This window comes from Erpetoichthys calabaricus, chromosome 5 (assembly GCF_900747795.2).
Source record: "Erpetoichthys calabaricus chromosome 5, fErpCal1.3, whole genome shotgun sequence".
In the NCBI taxonomy this organism is placed as follows: Eukaryota; Metazoa; Chordata; class Cladistia; order Polypteriformes; family Polypteridae; genus Erpetoichthys; species Erpetoichthys calabaricus.
This window is the reverse complement of record NC_041398.2, coordinates 238,956,322-238,972,852: the sequence shown is the minus strand read 5'-3', so window position 1 is coordinate 238,972,852 and position 16,531 is coordinate 238,956,322. Positions and strand designations below refer to the sequence as shown.

The 16,531-nt window shown below is 41.3% G+C and overlaps 1 protein-coding gene across 3 annotated transcripts in view; it reads left to right on the top strand.

The window, feature by feature from the left end:
• Positions 1–10,610: 10,610 nt before the first annotated feature.
• The window catches only part of arfip1 (ADP-ribosylation factor interacting protein 1 (arfaptin 1)), an 87,987-nt gene continuing 82,066 nt past the window's right edge, over positions 10,611–16,531 (top strand). For 2 of the 3 annotated variants that reach the window (XM_028802689.2, XM_028802688.2), the window contains exon 1: positions 10,611–10,818. In XM_028802689.2, coding sequence (XP_028658522.1) covers positions 10,626–10,818 — 193 coding nt within the window. In that variant the 5' untranslated portion in view covers positions 10,611–10,625. The remainder of the gene's footprint in view (positions 10,819–16,531) is intronic. The other variant, XM_028802690.2, reaches the window with a different exon arrangement.

Below are 16,531 nucleotides of genomic sequence, written 5' to 3'. Positions count from 1 at the left end.
GATTATGTTGATACTCTTTTTTAAGTTGCTTTGGATAAAAGTGTCTACTAAGCAAAAAAATTTAAATGTAAATGCAGCCGAAATAGGCTCCATCTCCCTACAACATCCAGCTGCATTGAGCAGGCACTTTACAGTGCAGATTTGGATTTCTGAGAGCAGCATGGTAGTGTAATATTTAGTATGGCTAACTCTGTGGGGACTTTGCCTGCCTTCCCTGAATCAACGTACATTTTTTCTTTGGCTATTCCACTTTTCCTTTCATAACTCAAACACATGAAAGTTAGAGTGGATTGAGTGGGGACTTAAAAATAGGTCTGGGCATGAGTATGTCCTGTGATAAACTAGCACCCCATCCAGGGCTATTGTTGGCCTATTGCAGTGACGTTGAATGGGATGAGTGGCTTAGAAAATGGATGGATGGTGTAAAAGGCGCTATATCCGCGCCCGACCCGACACAGACTGACACGGAGGCACGTGTAAAAGCAACCAATAAACTTTTATTCTTCTTCACCTGTGGAGCACATTTTCCCCGTGTCCCCCAGACAGTACACAGTCCCATCGTACAAGCACAACAAAGTCACAACAACTCTCTTCACCACCACTCCTCCCAGCAAACATTGTCCTCCTCCTCCCGACTCAGGCTCCTGGAGTGGTGGCTGCTGGCTCCTTTTAAAAGGCACCTGGCTGCACTTCCGGGAGTAGTGAAAACACTGCCCACAAGGGCTCAGGAGTCCCAGCTGCAGCACCCCCTGGCGGCACCTGCGGGACCCAACAAGGCTGCACCAAACTCCGATTCCCATGGAGCCCTGCGGGAAACTGAGGCACTGCTCCAACCCAGGGGGTTACCATCTAGCATCCCAAGGGGGAGGTATTGAAAAATCCATGGTTGATCCCCCTGAACATATCCTGAAAGGGGCGTCCCGGCCAGGCATGGGCCCTGGCCTTCTGCCACAACAGATAGAAGAATGAGGGCAACAGAAAGCAAAACCCTTAGTGACTGAGCCCTAATGATTGTTCTTTTTTATTATGGAATACGTTACAAAAAGGGCTAAGTTTATGATTACATCTGGAGACTTTACAGCTACAGTTTATAACACCACAACCTCACACACTGTTAGTTCAATTTAGGATTATGGGAGCTGTAAATTGATTATAAGTGAAAAATGGACATGTGTGTCTGGTTCTTGCCCTTTGTAAATTTGGCGTTTTGGTTTGGTGATTAAAGTCTTTTCATATTGGTGTAACATCAATGATACTGACCTGGTAGGAGAAATAATAAATACACAGAACTAGAGTGACCTCTACTGGACAAGAGAAAAACAGCTCTCAGCTGATGGTGCAAGAAACACAATAAACAGCAAGACAGATGTGAAAGGCACTGTACCAGATAGCAACAGAAACCAAGACATAGAAAAGTTACGATATTGAATACTTAGATAGACAGATGTGGATGGCACAGGATAAGTGATAGACAGAAAAGACACTATATAATAAAAAGAAAAGGGCAGTATATAATAGACAAATGGCACCATATAACACAGAGAGATACAAGAATGAGAAAAGACACTATATTAGAGGCACTAAATACAGAAAAGGTACTACTGTATACTGTATAAGACAAAGACACTATATGACAGAGATATATGCAAAAATTAGAAAATGCACTATATTAGATAGTTGACTACATGACTGATAGATAGTAAAGGAAGGCACTATCCTTTACATAAAGAAACAAGCCATTATATCATGGATAAAAAGACCCTGTACAACCACAAATAGACACAATAATCAGAAAAGACCCTATATGACATTAATGTGGAAGATACTATATGATTGATAGAGAGGAAAAGGACACAATATAATAGATACAGAAAATAGAAATTATCCTATATTAGATCAATGTGGAAGGCACTACATGATTGATAGAAAGGAAAGACAATATATAATAAATAGAGAAAAAGTACTATATAATAGATAAAAAGGCTCTGTATAGCACAGATAGACATTAATCATCCATCCATCCATCCATTTTCCAACCCGCTGAATCCGAACACAGGGTCACGGGGGTCTGCTGGAGCCAATCCCAGCCAACACAGGGCACAAGGCAGGGAACCAATCCCGGGCAGGGTGCCAACCCACCGCAGGACACACACAAACACACCCACACACCAAGCACACACTAGGGCCAATGTAGAATCATCAATCCACCTAACCTGCATGTCTTTGGACTGTGGGAGGAAACCGGAGCGCCCGGAGGAAACCCACGCAGACACGGGGAGAACATGCAAACTCCACGCAGGGAGAACCCGGGAAGCGAACCCAGGTCCCCAGATCTCCCAACTGCGAGGCAGCAGCGCTACCCACTGTGCCACCGTGCCGCCCACATTAATCAGAAAAGACGATATGTATATATATATATATATATATATATATATATATATATATATATATATATATATATATATATATATATATATATATAATGGTTGAAATAGTTTACTGTCAAGTAATGCAAAGAGTACGTAACACATGTTTCGCCCTAATTCTGGGCTCATCAGGCATACACACTCACTGCACCCCCCTCTCGGGGAATGATGATCTGCTTCTCGCAACTGAAAGAGGGCACCGTGGCGGATGTTAGCCGACTTGCTGAACAACCACAAGCGTTGCCTGGTACGTAACCACGCATACAATCACATTGTGATTCACACTATGAATGCCATGAATGTAATTACCCCGATCTACATACTGTCAAATGAACGAACCACACGCTGTGGCGCAACGTTAGAGGCTTCGGCTCTAGCACTGACGTCCGAGGTTCGATCCCCGAGAGGGGGGTGCAGTGAGTGTGTATGCCTGATGAGCCCAGAATTAGTACTCTTTGCATTACTTGACAGCAAACTATTTCAAACATTCTATGATCTGCTTCTCGCAACTGAAAGAGGGCACCATGGCAGATGTTAGCCGACTTGCTGACCAACCACAAGTGTTACCTGGTAAGTAACCACCCATACAATCAGATTGTGATTCAGACTACGAATGCCATGAATATATATATATATATATATATATATATATATATATATATATATATATATATATTGTGGTCACCATATCTGACCCAGACAGATGCATAAGTCCAGCACAACACAGGCTTTTATTCCACTGAGGGAAACTCTTTTCTCCATTCCCCAGTTGCACAGCGCAACAATAAAACAAACTTTGTTTTCTTGTTGTCTCTCTTTCTCCCTCTCCTTCCACCTCCACTCCGCCTTTAGCAAGCTTCATCCCTTTTCCTCCCAACTCTGGCTCCTTGAGTGAAGTGAGGCGATCCCTATTATGCTGCACCTTGGGGGCACTTCAGGTGGCCCATCAGCATTACCCAGAAGTACTCTCAGGTGTGGTAGAAACCCAGTTTAGTAAGGCTCTGATGGTCCTCCAGCACCCTCTGGTGGCACCCACGGAACCCAACAGGGCTGTGCTGAACTCCAATTCCCCAGTAGCCCTGTGGGAATCCGAGGCCCTCCATCTAGCACTCCAGAGGAGGTATGAATATACCTGAATATCTGCTCCGCGAGTCATTCTATGCTGGCCAAGGGCCCCATATATATATATATATATATATATATATATATATATATATATATATATATATATATATATATATATATATATATATTCACAGCATTCGTAGTCTGTGTCACAATCTGATAGTGTGGGTGGTTATCTACCAGGTAACGCTTGTGGTTGGCCAGCAATCTGCTAACATCCGCCACGGTGCCCTCAGTTTGTGAAGAGCAGATCATAGAATGGTTGAAATAGTTTACTGTCAAATAAATGCAGAGTACGCGACACGTGTTTCGCCCTCATTCTGGGCTCATCAGTACACACTCCACTGCACTCCCTCTATACACATACACATATATATACTGTACTTCATGTTATTGTAAAGGTGTATACAGTCCAACTATTAAGTTTTAAACTGAAATGACGGATCCAATTTTTAGTGTCACCTAAAAAATGACAGACTGACAAATCAGAGGTTGTTCTAGATGTGTTTCTGCATCCGCTTGAGTTTGGATTTTAATGTGAATAGCCCAATGCAAATGAAAACAGATATCAGCAAGCAGGGTCACACTAGACACGCTTAGGACAGCTGAGGAGGAAATGTTTAAAGTTGTTACAACAGTAGACTTTACACCTTACCTCCTGTACACTTTTTGTGCTGTAGATTTCATTTTAGATTGATAAAATTTTCCATTTTTGCCCCATAGATCTACACTTAAAATAACCCATAATGACAAAGTGAAAACATGTTTTCAGAAAGGTTTGCTGCTTTATTAAAAATCAAAAACGGAATCATATCTGCCGATCTATTAATCATATACTGTATTTTGTTTTATAACTACTGTTTCGTATAAAGGTCTTCAAAGCGTTTCTGCCCTTCATTTCTTAAAAATATCAAATTCATTCCATCTAAATTTAGTGGCCCCGTTTACCAGTTAATTAATGCGAGTGGTCTACATGCTTCTCGATACTTTAAAAAGCTTCCGGTGTCACGTGACGCCAGATCTGCTCCACTTTTTTTATCCTCGTTCTCCGCATATCTGCAGCCATTCGTAGTTTCAAAGCGGCTTCTTGCACACTGCTGTCGGTGCGCATGTCGGTCCAAACGCTTTGCCCTCCTCTCCCTTGTCCACCCGTTTCTGTGCGTCTCTCACCATAGTGGGCGCGCACGCAGTGTTGGGGTGTTTCAGCACTTTCCACATTTTCTAACTTTTCGAGCCATACGGCGGTGCTTTGTTATTCTTGTGTAAAGCTGATTGACGCTCAGAGATCCTGAAACTTATCAGGAGCGCAGCAGCCACACCACACCGAGACGAGTTACAGAGTGGAAAAGGCTCGGCAATTAGGATATTGGCCAAAAACAACCAGGAAACAACACCGTGACAAAACACGTGATCTTCAACACTTGGACATACAAACAGACAGACCGGTTTTATACATCACTCGATCTTTGCAACTTTCTTAGAGAGAAAAGGCACTATAATTATTATCCATTGCCCGTTCTGTTTGTTATATGGTGCATCCATCCATCCATTATCCAACCCGCTATATCCTAACTACAGGGTCACGGGGGTCTGCTGGAGCCAATCCCAGCCAACACAGGGCGCAGGGAAGGCAGGAAACAAACCCCTGGCAGGGCACACACACACACCAAGCACACACACAAGGGACAATTTAGGATCGCCAATCCACCTAACCTGCATGTCTTTGGACTGTGGGAGGAAACCCACGCTACCACTGCGCCACCGTGCCGCCCTATATGGTGAATTCCATATCTAATAGTGCCATTTCTTTTAATATAATCTATTATATAATGCACTTTCTCTAAATTATATTGTGCCTTACTCTTTATAATAATAATAGTAATATAATATTATTGTAGCGTCCCGGCCAGGTTGAAGTCCGGGGTGGGAAGTGAGTTTTGGGTCGATCGAGGGAGGGCGGAGAACGGCGCGGAGGACTGACAACGGGGGTGTGATTGACGGTAAAGGGAGAAAAACGGGCGGTACACTGAACAGAGTTTCTGGATGGTTCGATGGAGAGGGCCGGGGACGTGAAGGTGGTGATACATATATGAAATTAGCGGGTTTTTTGGGTTCACTAACGGCGTTTCTCAGGGCCATAATAATGAGAGATTCATTGACAATTGTAAATAGTTCACGTTCAAAGTCGTTGGTTTTGCTTTTACAATTGTGTATTTTTGACTGTTCCAGTATGTTCTTCGTCCTTCAGTATTTCTTCCTTTTTGAACCTGTCACGTTGAGGTCGCTATGATATTATCTAGTCCTTTTACATTTATTTAACACTGTGCATTTACTAATTACCGTATGTGTTGTATTGTGCGTTTTTATCTGTTATATAATGCATTTTACGTTATTATAAAACACCTTTCCTTTCTGTCAATTATATAGTACCTTCCACATGTATTGTGTCTTTTATAATTATTGCATCTATCTTTATGCAGTCTTTTATCTATTTATGATGTACTGCCTTCCACATTTGTCTAATATAGAATCATTTCTAATTTCTGCACAAAGATGGCTACATTAGATCCTCAGTACCTAGTGATGTCTAATGGCAGACTTCAAGCAGTCACTTCATGTAAGGGATATGCGACAAAGTGCTAAATATGACGGCTTTAATAGACCTGCCATTGCTATGTCCCATATATTAAGGTGCCCTGAAATGGGGGGCTCATGTCTAAAAAGTGTTGTCATTTCTACGTAGTGTGACCGAAATGTGTGCAAATCCCCTTAAATGAAAGTTTGCAATGTGTACTTTAATGCACGTCTGAATTGTTTGCTTTATAATTATAAAATGTGGAGCAGAGGGGTACTTGTCTTTGTCCCAAGCATTATGGAGTTATATAAATACCGTATGTGGTCATTTACCACGAAGATATCACCTGCCAGTCCAATCTGCTCTGAATAATTATAGTTCTCAAAATTTATGGACATGAAGAAGAATCGATCTGACAGCATTTTCCACTTGATGGAGTAGCATGAGAAAAGACTGTCACATGAATTTGAATATTACGTTCTGGGGGGAAAAAACATTATTTTAGTATTTCTAATTTTAAACTTCCGTTATTTTTATTTTACTCATTTATGACGGTAACCTGCACCCAGGCATGCAATCAGGTCCTCTTGCAGGGGAAACTTGGGGGCTGGTGACAGTTTTGGCACTCCGGCCACTGTAAAAGACCTCACACTGTTCTAGTGTGGTGCTGAGGTGTCACCCGTTACATGGCTGTGCTCAGGTCCTAAATTGTGATCCTGATGTGTTTGTTGTGTGGTGGGTGCGGCAACGCGCTGTATCACTGCATGATCCCAACCTCCTCCTCCCCGTAATTATAATTTTCATTTACCAGTTATGTAGGTAAGACATTATAATAACCTTCATTTAAAAGTCATAAACTAAATAGTGGTTTATCTTATTATGCACTTTCAAGTTGTACATGTTGTTAAATATTAATTCATGTATTGGTAACTCTTTATAATAACCTTCATTAATAACCATCGATTAACATTACACAATATTTCTTCACTCCTTTACAATGAGCATTTATTTGTGGTAGATGTTTTTGCAGCACGCACTGTAAACCTGAAACTATCAATTCATTGTAGGCGTTAGTTAACAAATGAACATAATTCAGGGCAAAATCGCTGGTGGTAAAACTTTCAAGTGCATACGTTTGGCCATTTTTTTCATGCAGTGCCACATTAGACGCACTCGGGGAAAAATGAGGATGAAAAGTTGTAATTTGGACATTGTACAATTGTTTTTAGCAGACGCTTTTCTTGCTATAATTAAGCACGTCTGTTACAGGACGAGGTTACAAAACTGGTCATCAGAAGTGCAGGGCTCAGAAAAAAAAATGAAATTTTCTAATTCAAAACTTGTATTGATAACATCTGTACAGTATAATATAAGCCTATTTCTGCCCGTAAGGCCGTCACACTCTTACGTGATCAGCGTTAACGTTTGCTATGCGCCATCTCGTGGACTATAATGGTAATGCATGAAAGTAATAGAACAAATTAACATTTTGAGAAACCTCAAAATTAATTTCAGGTATTTTAAAACGAGTTTACGTTTTAAGATATCTGAAACTTTTTTCCAGCTATCTTATAAATATTTTAGGGAACGGATATGTGTAGCATTTGTGGTGGGAGACGGTCCTAGAGGGCTACAAATTTCAGGTTCGGCTGCTCGGTGGCTTTATGAGACGGATGGGTATTGAATGCTTGCAGGCTTTAGCGACTTGTACATATATGCTCCATGCTTAGGGCTAAAGCAACAGAATTCTGACGGTGATAACCAATGAATTATCTGCATTTTTACTGTTTATTGATTACTAGAGACATTGGGATTGCTGAATAATCTCGGTGTTGGAATCTGTTGTCGCGTGAGTATTTCACCTGTGCCAATTCAAAGGAAGTGCGCGACCGTATGTTTCTTTACATTTTATGATATCTGCATGACATTTTATGATATATCAAATGCATTTCAATATATCTTAAATCCATTTTCAGATATCGCAAATACTTTTTGAGGTATCTCCAAATGACTTTGACAAGCAGTCATTGCATGCAAGGGTTATAGATAGATAGATAGATAGATAGATAGATAGATAGATAGATAGATAGATACTTTATTAATGATACAATATGCCTGATTTAATATCCCTACCATTGCTATGTCCCAAACATTATGGTGCCCTGAAAATGGGGGGCATGTATAAAAAGTGTTATCATTTCTACATGCTGTGACTGAAATGTATGCAAATACCTTTATATTAAAGTCGACAATGTGTACTTAATCACGTCTGAATTGTTTGATTTGTAATTTTAAACTGTGGAGCAAAGGGGTAAATCAAGGGAAAACATGTCTTTGTCCCAAACATTATGGAGGACACTGTACATAAAACAAAGAATACTGAAAATTATAAACAAAAGAAACAGTAACATCCATCCATCCATCCATTTTCCAACCCGCTGAATCCGAACACAGGGTCACGGGGGTCTGCTGGAGCCAATCCCAGCCAACACAGGGCACAAGGCAGGGAACCAATCCCGGGTAGGGTGCCAACCCACCGCAGGACGCACACAAACACACCAAGCACACACTAGGGCCAATTTAGAATCACCAATCTACCTAACCTGCATGCTTTGGACTGTGTGGGAGGAAACCTGAGCGCCCGGAGGAAACCCACGCAGACATGGGGAGAACATGCAGACTCCACGCAGTGAGGACCCGGGAAGCGAACCCAGGTTTCCGAACTGCGAAGCTGCAGCGCTACCACTGTGCCACCGTGCCGCCCCAAACAGTAACATATATAAATCAAAAATGTGAAACAAAGACCCAAAAAAGCATTGGAACCCCTGCCAGGGGAGGAACCCTTGCTGAGATATATCATATTCTGTCATGGCATGTTTGCATTTCCAATAATGTTAACTTCCTTGAGTTATTTGTTTTTTATGTGCAGTCAGAAGGCGTGAGCCCAACAGGTGCTTGTTGCTGCTGTTCTTCTACGCAGAGGTGCCAATAAGTATCATTGATATCAGAGAGTCAAGTGCACTGCAGCGGACCGTACACCTCTCTATACTTCATTTGTATTGAATGAGTATGAACTATGCAATTGCATCGGCAAATTTAGAACACATGGAAGGTGCAGAGCAAATGCGCTCGCCGCTAGAAATATACCGTTCTTTGTTATCCAAATATGTACCTTACCTATGTGTATGTAAAGAATGCTGATAAGATATGAAACATAGTCAAAGTGCATGCTGGCAATTAAATAGTGAATAAGCTACTCTTTGGGGTTCAAATATTTGTAAATCCGACTCTGAAGGAGTCACCAACCATGAACCTCACCGCACATCACTGGTGGAATGGGTGGAGAAGAGTGACAGGAGTGATTTGTGACAGACGGTTATCAGGAAGGGCGGCACGGTGGCGCAGTGGGTAGCGCTGCTGCCTCGCAGTTGGGAGATCTGGGGACCTGGGTTCGCTTCCCGGGTTCTCCCCGTGTCTGCGTGGGTTTCCTCCGGGCGCTCCGGTTTCCTCCCACAGTCCAAAGGTGGATTGGCGATTCTAAATTGGCCCTAGTGTGTGGGTGTGTTTGTGTGTGTCCTGCAGTGGGTTGGCACCCTGCCCAGGATTGGTTCCTGCCTTGTGCCCTGTGTTGGCTGGGATTGGCTCCAGCAGACCCACGTGACCCTGTGTTCGGATTCAGCGGGTTGGAAAATGGATGGATGGATGGATGGGTTATCAGGAAGAGTGAAAGGGAAGGTCTACAGGACGGTAGTGAGACCAGCTATGTTATATGGGTTGGAGACGGTGGCACAGGAGACAGAGCTGGAGGTTGCAGAGTTAAAGATGCTAAGATTTGCATTGGGTGTGACGAGGATGGACAGGATTAGAAATGAGGACATTAGAAGGTCAGCTCAGGTTGGACGGTTGGGAGAGACAAAGTCAGAGAGGCGAGATTGCGTTGGTTTGGTTTGGACATGTGCAAAGGAGAGATGCTGGGTATATTGCGAGAAGAATGTTAAGAATAGAGCTGCCAGGGAAGAGGAGAAGAGGAAGGCCAAAGAGAAGATGTATGGATGTGGTGAGAGAGGACATGCAGGTGATGGGCATGGCAGAACAAGATGAAGAGGACAGGAAGATATGGAGAAAGATGATCCGCTGTGCACCACCTTACGGGAGCAGCCGAAAGAAGAAGTCTTTACTTTTGTAAAAAAAAAAAATAAAAATAAATTAAATAGGTATTATGAAACAAAGTTTTTTTAAGTTTTACAGTACATCCAATAGTACAGTACATTCCAAATTGTATGGAATCAGGACATCAGATCTTGCTGATGGATGTTAGATCACTTCATGGAGAGTTTATTAACAACGAAATTACAACCGAGCAGAAACTCAATGGCAAAAAAGCTTTTTTTTTTTTACTGCTATTCAAACTTACTGAACATGTAAAATGCACGGAGCGTCTACCCTCTAGTCGTCATTGCTATTGGAGACGCAGGAAGCGAGCCGGGGCGAGTTCCCGGATGTTGCAGCTCCCGCTTGAGCAGCGCGACGCGTCCCCTTCCGGGTCCGAGGTGCCGACTGCGCGAGAGAGAGAGAGAGGGAGAGAGAAGGGGAGGAAGGACCCGCATGGACTCGGCTTTCTTCACGTCTGTTTAGTAACCGGAGTAGCGCGTGCGGTTAAACACCCTACGGTTGGCGAAGACGCAGCAGCAGGTAAGAGCCGAAAACAGTGATCGGTGGTGGCAACAGGTGTTACGAAGCCGGCGACGTGCTCCGTAACCGACGTCAGATTGAAAGACTTACCTGTCTGCGCGAGCTTTTTTTAATGTAACTTCGTTTCAGAAGTGCCAGTGCTGACGAATGTGGGGATTGCGAGAGGGGTGGTGCGGTGTTGTTGCATAAGTTGGTAGGTTTGGGCGACTTGTAGGTTTCTGGCAACCCTCCCTGAGGTTAATTTACGTAAGGTGTTGCCGCAAAGGTGGGATTCATTGGGAGGAGAAGGTGGAAGGTGACTGTGTCGAGTGTCAGGTGCATTACAGAACGAAAAGACTTAAAAACAAGCAGCTTCAAAGACTATCCTTTTTTTCCACGGACGAGAAGTAGTTTTTCCCCTTCGAACCACTACCGTTGACGTGTCCAGTGCTTGTGTGAGAAAAATGTCAGAGAAAGTGCTTCCTTTTCCTTATCTTAAAGAGACAGTGTCGCTTTACAGTCTCTAGGAGGGCCGGCTTCGGACGTCATCCGGTACGGTGAAGTCTACGATACTCGTTAATTAGACAAGCTGCATGACACGATCGCCTACTTCATACGGTGTAAAAATCGACACTGAAAGCCGAAACGTGTTTTCCTCCTGTTTGTTGTAAATGTTATCTAACACTGCATAGTCAAGTTAGTTAGTGTTCAGTTTATATGACGAAACTGATAGTCCAAATCAGAGTTAGTTCTAATGAAATCCGCTGTTTCCCATATAACGCCATTCACATTAGCTTTTTAAAATATTTCTTTTGTTGTTATTGTTTTGTGAGAGTGGATATTCTCATTTGCTCGGCGTATTGTTTCCAGGTTGTGAACTGATAGTCCAAATCAAAGTTAGTTCTGTTAAAATCCGCTGTTTCCCATATAACGCCAATCACATTAGCTTTTTAAAATATTTCTTTTGTTGTTATTGTTTTGTGAGATTGGATATTCTCAGCTGCTCCGCGTATTGTTTCCAGGCTGTGATGATTGTCCTTTACATAAAGCTTTCTAATTTCCGAGTACAGTTCTGACTCCAGATTGTGCAGTGCTGCTTTTTCTTGTGTTTTATGAGTTAGTCCGCCTATTTCCTGTCTCACAGCATCCAGGCAAAGCTAGAACCACCCATAGACGAAGTGCCAGTTGAAAAACATTGACCAGACAAACCAATTATATTTGTTCTGTTTTGAATGTGCTGTCAGTATCTTCAGTTGTGTTCAGTCCCACTGTTTGTACAGATATTGTTTACATTCACAGCATGAAGAAGTGAGTTTGTCCAGGTGCTCTCCAAAGTCTGTCACTTAGGGTGATTTGCTACTTTAAATAAGAATTTTCCAAACTGGGTGTTGTCATACATTGTGTGTTGCAAAAGTAATGCTTATGTTTTTATATTGTATAAAAAGTTCAATTTTCACTACAAAGCAAAACAAAAATCTTAAGTAAGGCTGTCAAATTAGCCAAAATTTAAGATCTGAGTACTTGTGTTAAAAACAAGTTATATCAAGTAATATTCAAAAGAAAAACCCCAATCACACTACACAATTTCTCTAGCAATTGACAGTTGTAGCCTTCATTTGCATAATCTGTGTTCTGTTATTTTTAGTCGTGTAGTTTTACATCCTCAGTGATTCTGTCAAATCAGTCTGCGACACACCCCGACAAAAGTCACACCTACCTTAAGTTCTAGGGATGGGCTCTTGTGTGTGCGCAAGAGCTGACAACCAAATGAGTGCTCAGCCAGAAGTGCAGTGGGTACAATTTAGCAGCCACAGGTAATCCACCTGAAGCTAAGCATGTTTTGGCCCTGCCAGTGCTTGAATGGGAGACCATAAAGGAAAAGGATGGGTTGCTGCATTAAGAGGTGTTGGTGAGGCCATTAGACAGTGCCCTGTGGTCTATGCGTGGTTCCCAATGCGTCAGTGTAGTGTCAGGGATGCTGTGCTATAACAATTGACACTCTCCTTTGGAAAAGGTATAAAACTGAGGTCCCAACTCTCTGCTGTCATTAACGATTCGTGGGCATCTTTTAAAAGGAGTAGAGTGTTGACCAGTTGTCTTGGATAAACTGCCCACATTGACCTGGACCTTCTGGCCACCTAATCACCCAATCCCTTATTGGTTAAATATCTCTTCCAATTTCACCAATTAATAGCTAATTTGTGGTGAGGGTACTGGAGCAAAAATAACAGTTGTTTTATCACATAGGTTGATGCTACACATTGTTGGTAGTTGAAGTGATTCCCCCCTGTGTATGTAAAGTGCTTTGAGTAAGGTAGAAAAGTACTATATAAGCATATTTAATTAATTACCTTAATATTTGTTGCTGTCACACATCATTTCATATTACAGTACACAACTATGTGAAATATGCAAAGGAAAACATCTTATTTGTAGCTTAATAAAGAGACAAACTGAATAACAGTTAACAGTTCCATCTTACCCACTTCCAAACCTGGTAATATGGTTTAGGGGCACAAGGAGCCAGAGCCTATTCCAGCAGCATTCAGCACAAGGCAGGAACAACCCCCTGTCTGGGATGCCAGTCCATCATGGGTCATACCCAGCAGCATTGAATGCAAGGCAGGAACAAACCCCTTGCACCAGTCCTTCATAGGCCATACTATCGTAAATACCTGTACTCACTCCTACTGGGTGAATACCTGGAGTTAAGTGAGGGCTCATCTGGAGTCCTGTGTACAGTTTTGGTTGCCAGGCTATAAAAAAGACATAAAGTAGCAGTGCCAGGCAAAAGTCCAGAGAAGAGCGACTAGGTGGACTCCAGGACTTCATGGGATGAGTTATGAGGAAAGATTAAAGAAGTTTTCATCCATCCATTTTCCAACCCGCTGAATCCGAACACAGGGTCACGGGGGTCTGCTGGAGCCAAGCCCAGCCAACACAGGGCACAAGGCAGGAAACAATCCTGGGCAGGGTGCCAACCCACCGCAGGACACACACAAACACACCAAGCACACACTAGGGCCAATTTAGAATCACCAATCCACCTAACCTGCATGTCTTTGGACTGTGGGAGGAAACCCACGCAGACACGGGGAGAACATGCAAACCCACGCAGACACGGGGAGAACATGCAAACTCCACGCAGGGAGGACCCGGGAAGTGAACCCAGGTCCCCAGGTCTTCCAACTGCGAGGCAGCAGCGCTACCCACTGCGCCACCGTGCCGCCCTAAAGAAGTTTTCAGTTTAAGCAAATGGAGATTAAGAGGTGATATAACTGTAGTGTTTAAAATTATGAAATAAAATTGATCTGTGATATTTTATATTGTTTGTTAATTTGTTGTTAGACTAAGTTTAATTGCTTTATTGATTGTAATCCATTATTGTATATTTGTTACATCTTTTTCATTTGTGGCAATCAGCCTTTTGTTACCTGTCATACTACACTTGCTGAACAAACAAGCCCAAACCTACTGTTACTTGACTATGTTTACCACTTTTGTAAGTCACTTTGGATAAGTGTATCTGCTAAGCAAATAAATGTAACATAATTGTAATGAATGAAATTAGTACGATGGATTGAGACTGTCACTTTAAAATTAATTCATTAAGAACACGGGGCACAGGCTGGAAACTTGTTAAGAGTACATTTCGCATAAACATTTTTGGGATGAATGAAGGCGCCCAGAGTACATGTGTTGAAATGGAGAGAACAGTTAAACCCCACATGGGCAGTGCGCAGGCCTGCGTTTAGGTCCCAGGATTGTCACTTGTGTTTTTGTTTAAAGTAAAATTCACACTTTTTCTTATTAGTATGAAACAGTCAACGCAGCAGTTCAATTTTGTTATTGTAGTAAAACAGTTATGTTTTAAAGTAGAAGTTGATTAAAAGATAAGCAATTATTAGAACTCTGTTTCATGTAGAGACCAACAGAAACATAAAAAAGGCGAAAGTTTTGAATGCATTAATTTTAATTGTGGTATTACACAATTATACAATTACAATTAACTGTCCAATGCTTCAATTGTGAAAATAGCCAAGTAGTGTATAAAACGTGCATTACATTTTTGTCTGGAAAAATAATCTGCATACACTGGAGCAGACAGTCATTGTGCCTCTGCTACAAAGATTAATTACTTGCTCTGGATAAGCAGGTTAGGACAAAGGATGGATGGTGATTGCGGAGAAATTCCATTTGACAGTTTTTATGAAAAGTATTGTCATTTTTAAGTGAACAATATTGTGCCTTTTTCAGTAATAGAATATAAAATATAAATATTAATTGTAACAACAGCTTTGTAATAGTGATATATCTATCAAGTAATTAACCAACTATGTATTGCAATAAACTACTGTTAGCTTTCATAGATATCAAAATGCAATGCAGGGCTTCAATTTTAATGTGTGATAGACATGGGAATTCCTGAAGAGTAACAGCAAATGGGGGAATTGCAGCATAAGGGTTATAATGGACCAGCTATGCTACCCATCTAAGACAGGATGAAATGTAAGTAGTGAACATGGACCTCAGCGTTAACATTCGAAGTGCATCACGCAATACATATGTCTTGGTTATATGCCATTTGGTATGGAATTTGTAAAATCGGTCGAAATGTTTGTGATGAGCCATGTATTGGATTAACAAATGCAATTCAATGTATTACTAAAAATGTTTGTAATGCAACATTTTTCAAATTAGAGACATAACAACTGGACAGACACAGTTGCTTATCTTTTTTTCAATGTGGATGATGGTATCATCCTGGACTACCTTATTTACCTTGGCATGTGCACAGTTCAGATTTATTCTTAGATATTTACTCCTATATTTGAAAAATACTGCTTCAACTCAATACTAAAAATAAAAATTCAAACATTATTTTGTCTGTACTGTCCGATTAGTGAGTTACAAGGTAATTCAGGATCCTTTAGTTAAAACACCTCTTTAAAGTTGGTTTTAAAATCTGGTTTGTCAGAGAACCCATCTGTTAGGTTTGTAACATTTGCTATTGTAGGATATATAAGATTTATACTTGCATCATTATCAAATATGTCCCTAATCTTTTTTTTTTTAACATTTGTCCAAACTTAATTTTTTTTGTGTGAAATCAAACGTATTAGTTTTATAAGTTTATTTATTAGAAGATCCCCTATAACCACAATTTGTTGTACTGTTTTCAAAGTATCTTATATAACTGATAAGACTTTGTTATTGCTTAGCCTTGCACTGAAACTGGTAGACTGCATTACTGTCAGTGTACCTTTTAAATATACGATGTGTGCTTTCATTATGTTCATCACATTTAATGGGTTAGACTAATGGACATTAGTTTGGCTTCCAAAATTTAGTGTTTGCATAGTCATATTTAACAATGAAGTGTGCCATTTTCCGTATTCTGCTGATTTGCATAATCTGAGTGCTTTGAAGTACTAAATTAATTTTATTTTGGTATTAGCAAATGGGGCAGCTCATTGTATTGCCAGTGTAGACAAGCCAAATAGCCCCTACATTTGAATCTTACCTCAGTATTTACCTTCTACAGCTGTTACTAGTACTGCTTGTGTGCAGATTCCCATAGTTCTATATATGAGTAATAGTGGGTGCATTTGAGGTTTCCTCTGCAACTGTGAACTACTGTGTATAAACCAGTTAGAAAAAGAATGGATGTTTGGACCAGGTATTTGTAGATGTGCTCGATGCAATTAGAGAATGAATGTAAAGCCTCCATTAC